At 43.0% G+C, this 16,586-nt stretch overlaps 1 protein-coding gene across 1 annotated transcript in view; it reads right to left on the bottom strand.

Moving 5' to 3' along the window:
* The window catches only part of LOC147747155 (sodium/glucose cotransporter 4-like), a 447,273-nt gene that overhangs the window by 97,095 nt on the left and 333,592 nt on the right, over positions 1 to 16,586 (bottom strand). Inside the window, exon 13 of the mRNA XM_086952401.1 lies at positions 11,912 to 12,035. Within this exon, the coding sequence (XP_086808527.1) occupies positions 11,912 to 12,035 (124 nt within the window). The remainder of the gene's footprint in view (positions 1 to 11,911; positions 12,036 to 16,586) is intronic.

Genomic DNA, 16,586 nt, shown 5'->3' with positions numbered 1-16,586 from the left:
CCTCTGGATAGGCATAAACTTTTAACCTGTATAGCTACTTCTGTCCATTTTTTACCACCGGAATGTCTAACTGAGGAATTCCCCATTTGGTGTCTTCTTCATATGTCAGGTCATTATCCTCACAGCCTAAGGGTTCAAATGTTGTGTTTAGGTCTCCACCCACCAAGATAATGTACTGAGTAGATAACATCTCTAGATCAACATCTAAAGCCCCTACTATGTCTGAGGATATGCCCCCTTGTCTCCCCTTGCGTAGATGTTATATATTGCCAACTTGTAACCATCGTTACAAGTGAGCAGTATAGAAAGTAGGTCGCTATTAGAGATATGGTTCTGCTTGATGGTGCATTGCAGGGCTTGCCGTATCCAAATAGTTAGACCCCCTGAAGGGCGTCCCTTTGTATTCTTCTTCGCGGGCACATAAAAGTTTAAAAAGCCCAAGCGAAAAGCTGGTGACACTGACCATGTCTCTTGTAACAACACAATGTCATAAGAATCTATAAAGTCACACCATTCTGGAGTCTCTATTTTATGATGGATACCCGCGATATTCCATGAGATGATCTTGATGGAACTTTCCCTTTCCATATTCCTCTTATTTAAGGGAATAGTCAGGTTAGGGGAAGGCGCACCTGGTGGAATCCTTACTTCGACTAGATTAATACTAGAGTGAACAGTTAATAAGCGGTGCTCTACTGGTTTAAAAGTGTAGTCTCTAGGTTCAGATATCCTAGTCTCACCACAATCTGTTTCTTTTGTCATGAGAATACTAGAATTCCCGTGTTTGACCTCTGTAATCTTTGGTTGCCCTAAGTTCGTCGGATTTTCCAGTCAGTCACATTGGCTTAATCCTGATATGGCAGAGAACCTATTTTCTATCGCAATTCCCCAATTGTTTTTATTTGCAGGGTATTTGGCTTTTCTTATTACAGGGTTCCATTTAGTTTTTAACAGTGTTGGATTTATGTTATTTCCCTTTTTTGTATAAAAGAAATCCAACGTTAATGGCACTATTTCAGTAGATCTACGCTGGGGGGGTTATATATTAGCTAGTATGTTTGGTAGGACTTCAGGATCTGAGAGGTGCAACAGCACGCAATCCCCCCTGAACTTTTTAATGCCACCCCCGATCCATTCAACCCTTCTAGCTTTTGCTACTTCCTGTGCCAGCTGGTCCCTGCCTCCTGGTTTGAAAGCCATATTCTTTGATAACCAATGGAGTGATTTATTTATCAAAGAAGGGATACTCTCTTCTTGTCCTGGTTCTAATTGAGGAACATTTGCTAAAACCAATATTAGTGGGGAAGCTTCCACTATTAGTTCTACAGGCCCTTTATCTGTGTTCTCTATCTCATTTGTACTTCTAGAGGCGGGCCTTGCAGAATCCTCAACCATGGTAGCTGGGTTTAGAATTCCCATCCCCTCTCCCCCTTGGCCAGGCCTGCACGTGGTGTTTTGGGAAGTGTTTGTTGTGATATCTGGGCCAACTACGGCTTTGGTATTTTTCGGATCTGCCATAGCCAAATTTATTGGAACAGTCTTTGGTGTTTCTTCTATAGCTTTTTGCAAAAGTGATCCCAATCTGGTGACCTCTGCTGTAAGCAGGTCAATTTTACTTAGGAGTGCTTTAGTGATAGTTTTAATTTTATTATCTATGGCGTTCAGTAGCTTTTTGAATTGATCTTCATCTAGATGAACTCCTCCTCCCCCATTGTTCCCAATAACGTCATCATTTTTCTCCTCTGACGAGGCCTCAAGGCGTTTTTTACCTGATCGAATTCCACCCCTTTTTGGTATGTTTTTCCCCCTACCCTTTATTACTCTAGGGGCTGGAACCGGTGTAGGGATTTCCTCTTCTAGGGTATTACTTTCAATATCAGTTGTACATTCAGGAGCTGGTTCGTTAATTACAACTAATAATTGGGTCAGTGGGTTGTTATCTGGGGTTTGGAAAACCTCATTACTGATGTCAAGAACTGAAAGTGGTAGAGGCGTATTGTCGATGAGCAAGTCCGGCGAATAGCTAAGACCCAAGGATGATCTCCTATTCTGATTAATTTTGGCAACTTTCTGTACCATGTAATTGTCTATTGTATTAAGTGGAGCAGAAGATGCTTTAGCTTTAGACATGTTAGAATCAACGATGCTGGTCCTTGGGATTAAAGTCAATATGATCATCCAGACACTTACAGGAATGAAGGGGTTACTGCACTTACTTGGGTGATTTTGGGCAGCGGTCTTGGCCCTGCTCCTGCCTATTCCTGCCGATGAGGGCCGTAGAGGGCCCGCCCTTTGCCCGGGCTTTGCCCCGGGCGTCCCGCTAGCGTCCCGCGAGGCGGGTTCCTGCGCCGCTTATGTGCGCCTCCTGGCGCCCTCGCGGTGACAGAGAAGTGCGCCGCCGCGTAGGCTGCCGGGAACTGTAGTCCCGGAGCGGCGGCGCGTGTAGTCAGCTGGAAATTGACTCCTGGCGGTGGCGGCGTGCAACAGGATGCCTGGCTGACTCTGTTTGACTCCTGGCGGTGGCGACGTCTGTGCGGCAGGTAAGGTGCTCGTCTCCCCCGCTCCGCCGGTTCCTGCGCCGCTTATGTGCGCCTCCTGGCGCCCTCGCGGTGACAGAGAAGCGCGCAGCCGCGTAGGCTGCCGGGAACTGTAGTCCCGGAGCGGCGGCGCGTGTAGTCAGCTGGAAATTGACTCCTGGCGGTGGCGGCGTGCAACAGGGTGCCTGGCTGACTCTGTTTGACTCCTGGCGGTGGCGGCGTCTGTGCGGCAGGTAAGGTGCTCGTCTCCCCCGCTCCGCTGGTTCCTGCGCCGCTTATGTGCGCCTCCTGGCGCCCTCGCGGTGACAGAGAAGCGCGCCGCCGCGTAGGCTGCCGGGAACTGTAGTCCCGGAGCGGCGGCGCGTGTAGTCAGCTGGAAATTGACTCCTGGCGGTGGCGGCGTGCAACAGGGTGCCTGGCTGACTCTGTTTGACTCCTGGCGGTGGCGACGTCTGTGCGGCAGGTAAGGTGCTCGTCTCCCCCGCTCCGCCGGTTCCTGCGCCGCTTATGTGCGCCTCCTGGCGCCCTCGCGGTGACAGAGAAGCGCGCCGCCGCGTAGGCTGCCGGGAACTGTAGTCCCGGAGCGGCGGCGCGTGTAGTCAGCTGGAAATTGACTCCTGGCGGTGGCGGCGTGCAACAGGGTGCCTGGCTGACTCTGTTTGACTCCTGGCGGTGGCGGCGTCTGTGCGGCAGGTAAGGTGCTCGTCTCCCCCGCTCCGCCGGTTCCTGCGCCGCTTATGTGCGCCTCCTGGCGCCCTCGCGGTGACAGAGAAGCGCGCCGCCGTGTAGGCTGCCGGGAACTGTAGTCCCGGAGCGGCGGCGCGTGTAGTCAGCTGGAAATTGACTCCTGGCGGTGGCGGCGTGCAACAGGGTGCCTGGCTGACTCTGTTTGACTCCTGGCGGTGGCGGCGTCTGTGCGGCAGGTAAGGTGCTCGTCTCAGTATAAGTCTCTCACTTTGTGTATAAGTGACTTCATGGGTTAGTGATTAGCTACATGACTGTCTATATGGGTTAATATTTGCTTTCGAGTATCAGTATGAGTGTCTGAATGTCTATGGTTCGGTGGAAGATATTACTTAGCGCATAGATGCATGAATGAGTGACTCACTGTTTGTATGTGTTTTGAAGACAGCATGTGTGCAGGACTGTATGGGTGGATGAGTTTGTGTATGGGTGTGTTAGAGAGTGAATGACTGTGTCAATAGTGTCTTTATGAGTAAGTACATATGTTTCAAACTAGTATATGTAAGTGTTGATGTATATAAGTGAGTATATATGAGAGTGAGAGATTGGAGGAGTTCCTGTATAAATGAGTATTTGTTTCTATAAGTGATTGCTTAAGAGAGTAAGTATGTGTACATTTCTGTAGAAGTAAGTGTAGTGGTGTGTGTATAGCTGTATATGCAAGTAAATGGATGTTTATTTGCATGTGTGAGTATGTGCGAGAGTAACTCTATGTATGAGTGTCGGTGTGTAACAGGGGGCATGATTCACAGAATGAATTTAAGACTCAGCCCTAAACTTACTACTATTTTGGTATTCACATAATCCACTTACTACTTTTGGTATTCACATAATGCACTTACTACTTTTGGTATGCACAGAATGAACTTACTACTTTTGGTATTCACAGAAGTTAGGATTTTGTCTTAAGACAGACTTAAGACAAACTTAAGACAGAATTAAGACAAACGTAAGTTAGGATTTTGTCTTAAGTCTGTCTTAAGTCTGTCTTAAGTCTGTCTTAAGTCTGTCTTAAGTTTGTCTTAAGTCTGTCTTAAGTCTGTCTTAAGACAAACTTGAGACAAAATACTAACTTCTGTGAATACCAAAAGTAGTAAGTGCATTATGTGAATACCAAAATAGTAGTAAGTTTAGGGCTGAGTCTTAAATTCATTCTGTGAATCATGCCCCCTGTTACACACCGACACTCATACATAGAGTTACTCTCGCACATACTCACACATGCAAATAAACATCCATTTACTTGCATATACAGCTGTACACACACACAGACTTGAGATAACATCTTCAAACTGTAACTATAAAATTTCTTACTTAGACTCTTCTCGTGGGAAATCTCTTCCCACAATTCTTTCAATTCCGTCTTTTCTGATTTTGTTATGTAGAATGTTACATATCGAGTAGGTTGAGGGTGCACTCTGAAGCAGCACATCCGTGGACACACAACGGAAGCAAAAGGTGAGCTATGAGTATTTTCTCCTGTATTAACTGTTCCATCTATAACTTTCTCTCACAGTTTTAATGTTGTTTTCTCTCTCTTTCTCTCTCTCACTCTCTGTGACATCATTTCTCTTTCTCTTTTAAAGTTAAAGACACTGCTGTCTACTTTGACGTGTAGAAGCAGAGTTGAATTCAAGTTGTGAACTCTGGAGGCCGCAGTCTTTATACAAGGTAAGCACAGTGGCCTAGCTATACAATGCATTAGAAATAAATCGGCGTATTTACAATCCTGTTGCGCCACTTTTGTGTCAGGAACATAGTAGGCACTTCCATATAGACACCACTTGAACGCGGGACTATAACAGAAGTGAAATGTGCTAGGCACACTACACACGTAAAATCGCAGTGTTACCTTCACTTGTAATGCTTCACCTTATTTAGTTATATCTACATAACTTTAAACTCTAATTTTCTTTTTTGTTTTGCAGATTAGCTATCCTACATCTTTTGGAGTCCATATCACAATTTGTTTCTAATACTGTTTTATTAAAGTTATTTTTCTAGTTGTTTATTATATTATCTTTAAGTTACGTTTACAGTTATTGTTGTTTTAATAAAAGTTAATAAAAAAGAACTATACACTTGATTTTTTTTGAGGGGGGAGACGACGGTCCACAACAAAAATTATATTTATAATTTGAAGTACTATTGTAAGATGTTTGACAGTAGGGTTGAAAAGTACTGGCTGTACAATAAGTTATGTTTTCTCTAGATTGACTACAACATAGAAAGGAAATCAAACTAAATCAAAACAATGTGTACCACATTTACAAACCTCTTGCGACATTTTCACGTGCAAACCTACCCCCCTACAAAATTAACTGTGTGGGCCTCAATGATGCCGCTCAAACCATGAAAACGACCACCCCCGGAGATTTCTATATTGCGTGAGGGAGGCTGCGTGGCCCACCGCCTGATGCCCTGGAGTCCGCCACGCCCAGACCCGGTTCCTGCAGTGTCCTGGGGGAAACAGCCATTACAACGCTGTCATAACCACGCGGGACCGTCACCACAAATTGATTAGCACGCATATGGCTTTTAAACACATGCTTTTACAACTACTATACATTTACCACGCATAATAAAGGCATAAGCACGGTAATGGCTTTGTGGTGACGGTCACAGGTTGTAATAGCTGTGCCTTACATGCCTCAAATTAGTTTTTAGGTATGTGTGTGACCAAGTCTGATAAGATCGGAGGCCAAGGACAAACACCGTGGTGTCTGTGGCAGGAATCTTATGGATTACAGAGAAGATAGGCGGGGGTAAATTGAAAGTAGCAGGTATAATAAAAATAATGGAGGAAAACTACTAAAATGGCGGAGGACGGAGTATGTAATTAATGTTTGGTGCCTCGGCAATACGTTTCAAATAAATATAGATAGAATATGATTATTAATATATTACAAAAGTATAGCAGCGGATGAGGCACACGACCCAGCAGAAGAAAGCGGCAAATTTAATACCTGAAATGAGGAATGGTTTGCTTGGCGAACTTGAAGAAAAACATAGAAGCGTGGGCTTGGAAACGAGGCTGCGCATGTGTAGAGAGTTCAACTGGTGCAGAAAAAAAACCTGAAAGTTTTACATACTATCATAGAAATATAGCTCTTTTTTTGACCTGTAAAGTTAGATCTTTTTATGAGCCCTAAAGCCCCCACGGTCCCAGCCGGCTCCCTGCGTCCTTCGGGAGCCGGTATTGCTTTTCGTCACCCCTGGCACTGCAGAAGGCGGCACTGTAGGCACCCTGGGACACTGCAGAAGCCGTCCCTGAAAGGTGGTGGTCCCCAGGGCCATCAAATGCTCTGGGAAGGGGGCCACGCGGCCCCCCTCCCAACATTCAGAAGCCCCGAGGGGTGGTAGTCCCCGGGTATGGTGGTCCATCCCCCCTATTTTCTGTAGTTGAGCACCGGGGAGGGGGCGTTCCCCGGGGCATGTGTGGGGGGCTTGAAACCCCCCACACAGTTTTTTTGAATAAAGAGGCCCCAGGGACTGGCAAATCCCCGGAGCGCCGGGGGGACCATGAGCCCCCTGCATACATATAGTTAAAGCCCCGGGGAGTCGCGATCCCCGGAGCAGAGAGTCCCCCTCTGGGCCCCCATTATGAAAAAAAAATTGCCCCCGATATTTGACACCCCAGGGGCTAATTAACAATAAAGTGGTCTTTTTTCCCCAAAACGCGTAATCACACATGCTAATAACCTATCAAACATCCATTTACTTGCATATACAGCTATACACACTCCACTACACTTACTTCTACAGAAACGTACACATACTTACTCTCTTAAACAATCACTTATAGAAACACACACTTATTTATACAGGAACTATTCCAATCTCTCACTCTCACATATATTCACTTATATACATCAATACTCACATATACTAGTTTAAAACCTATTTAGTTACTCATAAAGATACTATTGAGACAATCATTCATCAGTGATGTCATCAGAGATGTCACTGACTATGTCATGAATGATGTAATTTGTGACATCAGTCTACTGTTGTTAAAGTTTTAACTTTGAAAACTATAAAATACCTTTTAAAAAAATTCTGTTCATCAGCTTTTGTGGTATCATTGTTCAATTTCGGAAAAATGAATGGGGGAAACGTGTAGTTGCTACTTCAGTATATTATTTTTTGTGTTACGGAGAAACTGACACGTTTCCACCCCTATGGGTCTTGATAACATGACTAAAGGTCCATCATAAAAAGAAGGACTATTCTTTCCCTGCTTGCTTTCACAAACTGGGGAAGACTAGTCCTATCGCCACTTTTATCGGCAGGAAACTGCCTCTAAAGAGGCAATAATGGGCTTGATAATATGCCCTTGTGAATTCCCATAGAAGCCCAGGTTCTGGTGTTAACCTGGGCTTCTATGGGAATTCACAAGTAACCCTGGTCTTAATACGTAGTGGCTAAATCAACAACATCCTCAGATGCTTTGAAAAATCAATTTTCTTGCTTAAAAGCATATAACCAATTCACAAAAGTGAAATTTTACAATGAAAACATTAGGCAATGAGAGAGCTGATGATATTGTCCCTAACCTAGGGTGAGGACCAAGCAGATGCCTTGAACACAGAGAGCACTTAGGACCACCCCAAGCACAGTTATTGGCAAAAAAACAATCCCAACCAAAGACCATGCAAAGCATTATGGGACAAGGTTAGCAGTGGGCAGTGAATATTATATATTCCAATATCAAAATATTTCTACAAAGAGCTGCAGTTCACCTAGTCGTTACTAGATGTCCCTCACAAGTCAAAGGCAAAGCATTGAAATTATTCTTACATCAGGCTGCAGTTCCACTAGTTGTTACTAGATGTCCCTCACGAGTCAAATGCAAAACCATTGAAAACCTTTCATCAAGCATTTGCATTTGACTCATGAGGGACATCTATTATTTTGATATTGGATACTATATTATTCACTGCCCACTGCTAATCTCATCCCATAATTCTTTGCAGGGCCTTTGGTTGGGAATATTTTTTTTGCCAATAACTGTGTTTGGGGTGGTACTAAGAGGATGGGACCACCACCAAATCGTTCAATAAGATGTGTTTTTTTGTTTTCAAGGCATCTGTTTGGTACTCCCCCTAGGTTGGGGAGGATGCCAAAATCATCACCTCTCTCACTGCTTGCTAATTTTTCAGTTTTACTTTTGTGAAAGTACTATATGCACTTTAGCATATAAAGATAGAGATATTTATGTTATCATAACTATCACTGTGCAGGATGCCATTTGCAATTATTTAGCAATTTTTCGGCAGTGCAGACAAGTACACAGTGTCATGAGCTACACTACGCAGACTACGTGTACTACGTGAAGTTCAAAGTATACTACGTGAAGGTACATGTAGTGCTGCTACACAAACTACGCCCAGGCTTATTCACAAGGGCATATTATCAAGCCCATTATCGCCACTTTAGCGGCAGTTTCCTGCCGATAAAAGCAGAGATAATGTATCGCCCTTTCTTGATAATATCGCCCTAGATTTTTACCCAGAAAGTATGCTAAAACTTTAGGGTAAAACAGTAGTTTTTGAGCACTAAAGGCAAAATAAAATGAATATTTAATGCCATGAAGGATCCATAGACCCAGCAGATTTTAACATAAGACTGATTGGCTGCCACCACATGAAAACAATGTGGCAGCAGTCTTCTGAGGTCTCAGGACTGAGTCTGGAATCCTGAAAAAAAGGTAAAAAACAGATAAAAGAGGGCAGGGTAGGGATATCCTGCCCCACTGCAGCTGGTGTTGTGCATTTTACTGTTTATTTAGACAGGGTCTTTGAATCAACAATAACATTTTAAAAAAGCAGATTCCTAAACATTACCGTCACAGGTTGCCCAGCACCTAGGGGGTGGGGTGACTGTAATAGATTTTAGGGGAGGGGTTGCATTCTCTCTCTGAGTATCAACCCTTGGAACCCCACTCCAGAGGAGTAAAAGCATGAAGCTTCTCCCTGAGCCCATCTGACTCCAGGCTTATACTAGAAAAGAATTGCGAAGATGGCGACCAGCTAGTTTGCTCGGTCAGGAGCTCCGAGCTTGCCAGGGTGTAACGACTCAAAGCAGAGATTAGAAGATGTGTGGTATACTGGAGGGTAAGATTCTCCCTCATGAGGAACATATAACATTGAAACTCACCAATTGATAAAGCCACTGGCATTACTTTTTATATTTTTGTGTTGTGACTCTTTGACAAAGTCAGTAAGTCTGCCTAGGTGCTGCCAGGATCTGTGAGGTCAACTGCACAATGCACATGCCAGCAGGACATGCACAGCAGGAGGGATGCCAGCAGGGGATGAAAAAGCATGATGGAAGGCCGAATGGGGTTGCTTGCCTGCATCAGGGGTTGGCTTTACTTATGGTAATACAATATTACTTTATGTAAAAACAATGGTTAAAGTCACATTATAGTTAGGATAGTAATAGTATCTTATTTTACATAAAAAACTTAGAATTTGACTGAAAATAAATCAAAGGTTCAAGATACATACAACCCATTACCCAACTCCCCCACCACTACGAATGCCTGTTTACGTTTTGCAATAACATAAAGGGTATAATTTTAAGTCAGGCAGACGTACTGGCTGTGTTAAAGGATAAGAACACGAAAATATAAAAAAGGTAGGCTATTGGCGTCATCTCATCAATATCTACAAATCAGATATGTTGGCTTAGTCTGAAAGTCACCAATAGGAGACCTAATCTGTTTTTTTATTTGCTGGGGGCTGCTACACGTCCTACAGCCTCCACATCTTTAAAAAAAAAACGTATTGGTAATACCCCTACCCTTCTAGGGGCACCAGTTGAATCACACAAAAAAACTACAAAACAACTACTAAAAAGCCCTTGCAGGACATTATGGGCCATTCTTTGACCAGAACAGTGAAAAATAAATGAGCAGCTCCTGCTCCTCATTTATTATTATTTTTGGTGTTTTTTTCATTATTTAGGTGTCCTGGTCCTACATGAGACTCCCACACTTTTTTTAAATTCGGAATTGCGGGGTGAGTCTCAACACCCACACATTCCTTGCTGGCTCCCCAGCCAGCACCATGGCAAGAGCCATCAATTTACTTTTTTAACTGGGCACCAACATTTTTCTTCTCAAACGTAGGGGTCACAAATGAGAGCCTTAAGGCCTTATAGCCCCTGCTGGCTCACCAGTCAGCACAATGACAAAAGCTGGCTGTTATTTTTCTTACTGTGGTTCTCCAGTGCCCACCTGGAGCACCTACATCTTGTTTAGTAAGTTGAGGGCTTTGGGGGCAGCCCCAATGACACTGCAGCCCCTGCCACCTTCCCACCCAGCACTTATCCTGGGTGCAGTGGGAGCTGGCTGTGACTTTTCTCCCACATGGGCAGGAACAGCATTATTTGTGTTTCCGCTGGGTGGGAGAAAAGTTATGTTTCCTGCCTGGAAAAGTGCAGGCATTGAATTAAGTTTACATTCCTTCCCCATACTCTCCCAGTCAGAGAGCAGAGTAGTGTCCTGGGGGATGGTGTCCCTATAACACAGCTGCCATCAGGCACTGGACTTGGTGGTCCTTAAAGGCATACAATGTCTCAGGGAGTGGGCCGCACGGCCCCCTCCCCAATGAAAAATTTATTTGGCCCTTGGGATGTGGTTCCCAAAACCTGTCAAAGGCCCCGGAAAGGGACATCATGCCTACCTCCCAATTTAAAAAAATACTGCAGCCACAGCAAATGGGTCCCTGCAGCCTTAAAATGGCTAAGAAGGGGTCACTTGTCCCCCACTCCTCTACATTAAAAATAGGGAGGCCTCAGAGGGCAGAGTTTCCACTATCTAAAAGTGGCTCTGGAAAGAGGAATCACTCCACCCTCAAAGTAAGAAAATAGGCCCCTGGGGATGGTGTACCAAGGGCCTGGAATGGGCTCGGGTATGGTTGTCTTCCCTTATTTATCAATAAAAACGACTGGGCATGGGAATAAGGTATTGGTCAAGAGAATATTACTCTATTCATTACATTTTCATATCAGTTGTTGTGCACCGTAGCATTGCAAAAGTCTCCCCCATAAAGATATTTTCACATTACATTCATATAGTAAGGAAAGATATAGCAACACAAAAGTTACCAAACCACTGTAAATGTATTTGTTTATTAAGTCACAAACAACTTAACATAGCTAAAACATTAGTGCTGGCATTAAGGTTTTGGGCTAGTTAGAGTAAGAAAAGTCTTCATTAATAGAGACCCAAATTTTGATGGGGTAATGATTCTTGTTAAGTTTTTTTCTGTATTAGCTCCTTTTATTTTGAACTCTTTTACTTGTATCACTTGAGTTAGCTCCTTCACTTATGTGTGGGAAATGAATTAAAAGAAATGCTCATGATAGTTTATCATGCTAGGCTTGCGGCATGTTTCCTATCTAGTCTTTTTCATGGGTTTTAATATTTGGAATTTTTCATTTACATTTTCTAGAATAATCTGCTGTTTGTAATTTCACATGTTTCAAATCATGTTCAGTAATCTGGCAGTCGCATGACAAAACTTGCTTTCTCCAAAATTCTTGTTAAAAAAAAGTAAAATAATGTACCACCAATTCTATTGCACACATATTATTTAAATATCCCTTTTTTGTTGAGTTACCTGCAGCTTGTTCAGAATCATCCATGTCTGCAATGCTGTCAGCATCTTTCTCCTTCAGCCAGGGATTAATCAGGTCAACTCGAGTATTTGTTCCATGCCTAGTCCACCATGTTAAACGAACAAGCTGATAAAAATATATACTTAAGATATTTAAAATAAGACAATGAAAAGCATTAAAGTGATCACCAACTTAAAATGTATCAATGAAAACAACACAGTTAAAACTAAAATTGCAAATCAGAAAATGCTACAGTTGATTGGCTCATAGCCAGAAAATTCTTAGAAAGGCCTCATTACAGTATCATCCACATATCTCTATGCTTTTTCCCTCTAAGAGTTAGCAGTGAAGTTCACAGAGTTTAAAAAAAGAACTAAAACCAAGCTCACCAAATGTTTCTGCTGTAGGACACATATTCCTGGAGAACATTTAGAATCATTCGGATTACCATGCAAAAGGCAGGATATGTACATTAAAATGGTTCTCTTTTTATTGGTACCAGTTCCTAAAACAAATGGGTCCATGAAAATACTCTCTTTTGTTTGTTGGACTAGGTACCTTACATTTGTTTAACTTATATATTTAAAGAGTTCGCAGTCTGGGAAAATGGTGTAGTCCCTTACCACTTTCACGATATACATATATAAAATTATGCCCAAAGCATCTAAACGTTCACCCTGAGATTATTTAAAAAAATATTTGATTAAGATCTTAAACCCCCGCTAACAACCTACAAGATAAAACAGTTAGAGAAAATAACTTCTAGTTGGACATGCTCTTCTGACTGACTGTGCTTATCTTCAAATAATTCATAACTGGGTTGCCAAATCTATGCTAATCAATATTGATACTAAATGTTTGATAGGGTCTCCTCATGCTAGCACTGGACACTATTCAAGGGGATGAGATTTGGCTCACGTCTGCTATGACAAGGACAATAGCTAAAATAATAATAAAGTAGAAAAATTCATGCTCCATACTGATACCCTGAGGAACAAATCAGGGCTGTCCTTCCTCACTTTTAATATTTCACTTCATGTGGAACATGTTAATTTCACCTAATACCAATTGTCCTGGTGGCTGTTATTGAGTATTTATTAGACCTTTCAGCCTGAGGGTAGTCTTACTCCAAAATATGTCACTCACTTCAAGCATTTTTGCTGAATCTATTTTGTTGGCCTTTAGACTATGTGCACTTTCCCACTGCTAATCAGTGCTGAAGAACTTGTATTCACTGCCCTAAAACATGTTGAAATTGGTATATACCTTAGTAGATTTTTTGTTTGCTTATAAGTCCCTTGTAGTGTGTTATTCCATATACCCAGGGCCTGTAAATTAAATATTACTATTGGGACTGACACCTATTGTGCCAACCACCTACGTAGCACTGTAGAACACTTCCAAGGCCTGATACTGCAGCCTGAATGCAGTATCGAACTGCCATGTCAACTTACCATTTAAACCCCCTTGCCAAGCCTTAACTCTGCTTTTATTACAGATGTCATCCCTAAGGTTGTTAAGATTCCAAGTGTACCCGAAAAAAGGCCTGGGCAGTCTCCTAACCTTTTACCTACATTTCTACTGCCATTGTACTATGAAAACTAGCCTCATTAATTATGCATGAGGATTCTGGAATCACAGCAGGATTACCATCTTCTGCATAATAGCTGTGTATCAGGTTCATCACTATAGTCATCCTCGGCCGACATGACACAGTAAGGTAAAACCCATTAGGGCACCTTTTGGGTATATGAGCATCATATCTTTGCTGGGACAGGAAGGGAAGAAAGACATCCATGCTGACACGAGACGCTGAGGTCTCTGCACGCAAACACTGCAGCACACAGCGGTCTGACATCCCTTACGGGATGTCCATCTTCAAGACCAAGACAGGGTCCTTCTTTCTCTCACATAAGGAAATGGGGTTGGCTTTATCCTAGGGGGATTCTCGGCTATACACCTACACACAGGCTAGGGACATTTAGGTGCATCAAGTTAGGGTAAGCATTGTAGGAGTACGCATTATTACTGTCTTATATTTGCATGCCTACAGATATTCATTCTTTTAGTACTATGGTAAAATTCTTCGATCTATATACTCTGTTAGTACTCATGATTGTATATATCTGTTTCTGTCTTATGGTTGTTGCAGCATATGTATTTTACACAAGAATGACGCTGGTTCAATAAATGCTTATTGAAAATGTCCCAATCATTTATTCTCTGTATGTCTCTGACACAAAGAGTGTACGCGTAACTGAGCGAAAAGTATTGTATTATTTCCACAATTCCTGGGGGGTCAGGGTTGTCATGTTTGATATTTGCCAGAAACTATTTGCTCCTTGGTAGGAGGGGCACAAGAGCTAACCGGTGGAGTGGCAAACATATTCAGTGGGTGTGTCTGGAATCAGTTTGGACACCAGTCCCACAGTTTATGTTGTGTAAACGTGCAGATCCTACATAGATTTATAGGAACTACACAACATGGTTGTGTAGGCATGAACTTTTCCACCCTTGCCCCTGTATTCTGGAACACTCTTCCTCTTTCCCTTAGGTCTGCTCCTCTTTATCTAGAGTTCCAAAAAGCCCTTAAAACCTTCCTTTTCTCTCAAGCCTTCCCCTATTAGTGGCCCACTTCCTGCTCTGACTATGGGTCTGCTTCCCTAGCACCAAGAAACCGTTTGGTAGTCGGGCGCTCTACAAATATTTTAAATTCAAATTCAAAATCATGGTACAGCTAATGTTGATTTGGTTCTTATTCAATGGTCAAATATGAGTAGTTCAGTTGTGCTGTTCTCAGATACCCTTACTCACACCTACCGAAGGACGTCTGGAGTGGGAAGGGAAACATCTGCTGCAGCTGAGTAGATATATCCTATGTATTGGCTGTAGATTTTATTCAAGCTTGAAGGATTTTACTTCCCTATTGTGCATTATCCCTTATCTTAGTTTATTTGAAACTCTTTCAACAATGTCTTTCCAAGAGAACGATGCAGCAGCATTACAAGCGAATACAGCAGGGGATGGGAGCTGGAAGGTGCTATAAACATTTCCGAAAATATCAGAAATGCACTTACTTTAAATCAAACACAGTTTGGAGTCTCAGCATTAGGTGGGACTGTAAAAATCATGATTGAGGCAGACTAATCATTCAGGACGGAGGTGTTCTATTTGTGTGTTAAATTGCCAAAAACAGATGCACGCATAAATGCATTTCATACTTACAAGCTGGATGAAACACCAGAAGAATATTGTCCATACAAGGACATTAAAATTCCACTTAGTTACCAGGAGCATATAAACTGGTTTAAACGGTGCCCTACCACACAGCACATAAATAGTAAGACTTGGTCCGCTCTGCAGAGATGGAGCAACTTGGTCGGTCTTAGCTGCTTATACACCACATCCAGATTTTTAATCATTGCCGTTAGCAGACCTACGTCCACTTCACAAATAAATATTAAAACTTCACTGAAACTTGACACAGTTCATCATGAGAACCTCACACTTCAACCAACTAACATTACACTAGCAGGTCAACTACAAAGGACAGCAACTATATGGCTGAGATACCCGCCACCCCCTCTCAACACAATCCCCAAGGATGGGAAACCGGAAACAGTTCTGAACTTTTGGAAGACGGGAGGGAGTGACCCTCCCGGCCGTATTTATTAAAATATGAAACAAAATTAAAACATTAAAATAACAGTTTCATATTATGTACAATTTCATTACCACATTGCGATGTTTGGCTAACCTTAACATATTCTCTAATACAAAGGTTCTCCTAGCCGAACTAACATCCTACAAAACATCTAGCTTGAAATTTTGAAATTGTACATCCTAACGTTTAAGGGCCAACGGCAAGGTCGTAACCGGTGTCAAGATCCCTAACCAGAAATATCCCCCTCACTTGTGAGGGGCGACCGCACAGAGGTGTACCTCGAGTGCAACTACCAATTTCCCTTGACTTGACGGGGGCCCCAATAAACTCGACGCCACTTAAAGGTCGTCCGAGGACTCGTGTGAGGAATCTAGAAGGTAGCGTAGACCCCCCCCCAAACCCCACACAACTTACCACATCTGCCGTCGCAGATGTCCTGGCCCCGGGAAATTCTCCGGGAGGGGGCTGTAGCCCCTCCTACCCAGGAAGGGGCCTTGACCGCCTTTCCTTTCCTTTCGGCGTCCCATCCTTAGAAGGGACCGCCTTCCCCGTTGAGGGGCCAATGGCCACCTCCCTCGAGCGCTCCCATCCGTAATGGGTGACGCCCACTCATAGGGATCTTCCAATTAGTGCTCACCGATCATGACCTTACCGCCCGACCAAAATAAATACGACAGTTCTAAACTAAATGAGTTCTAAACTAAATGACTAAATTACTTAAAAGACAGTTAAAAGCAAGAATTTTATTAAAAAACATGCTACTGATCAACACTAGAGCAGGATTACTTTATTTGCAAAACATACCACAAATTGACCATTTCTTTATTGCATATTCGAAGTTATCACGATAATAATCCGGACCTGCAAACAAAAGAGTTACCACATCAAACTTTATTCAAAACCACTTGCTGTCCTCAGGGGCTGGTGGGTGGGTCAAAATTGGCTCTTCGTTCCGTCTCGAGCTCACGTGCAGCGAGGTGGTGCAGCTTCAGAGCACAGGAACAAGAGGATGC

This window comes from Lissotriton vulgaris, chromosome 1_1 (genome assembly GCF_964263255.1).
Source record: "Lissotriton vulgaris chromosome 1_1, aLisVul1.2, whole genome shotgun sequence".
Lineage (NCBI taxonomy): Eukaryota > Metazoa > Chordata > Amphibia > Caudata > Salamandridae > Lissotriton > Lissotriton vulgaris.
This window is presented reverse-complemented; position numbering and strand designations above follow the sequence as displayed.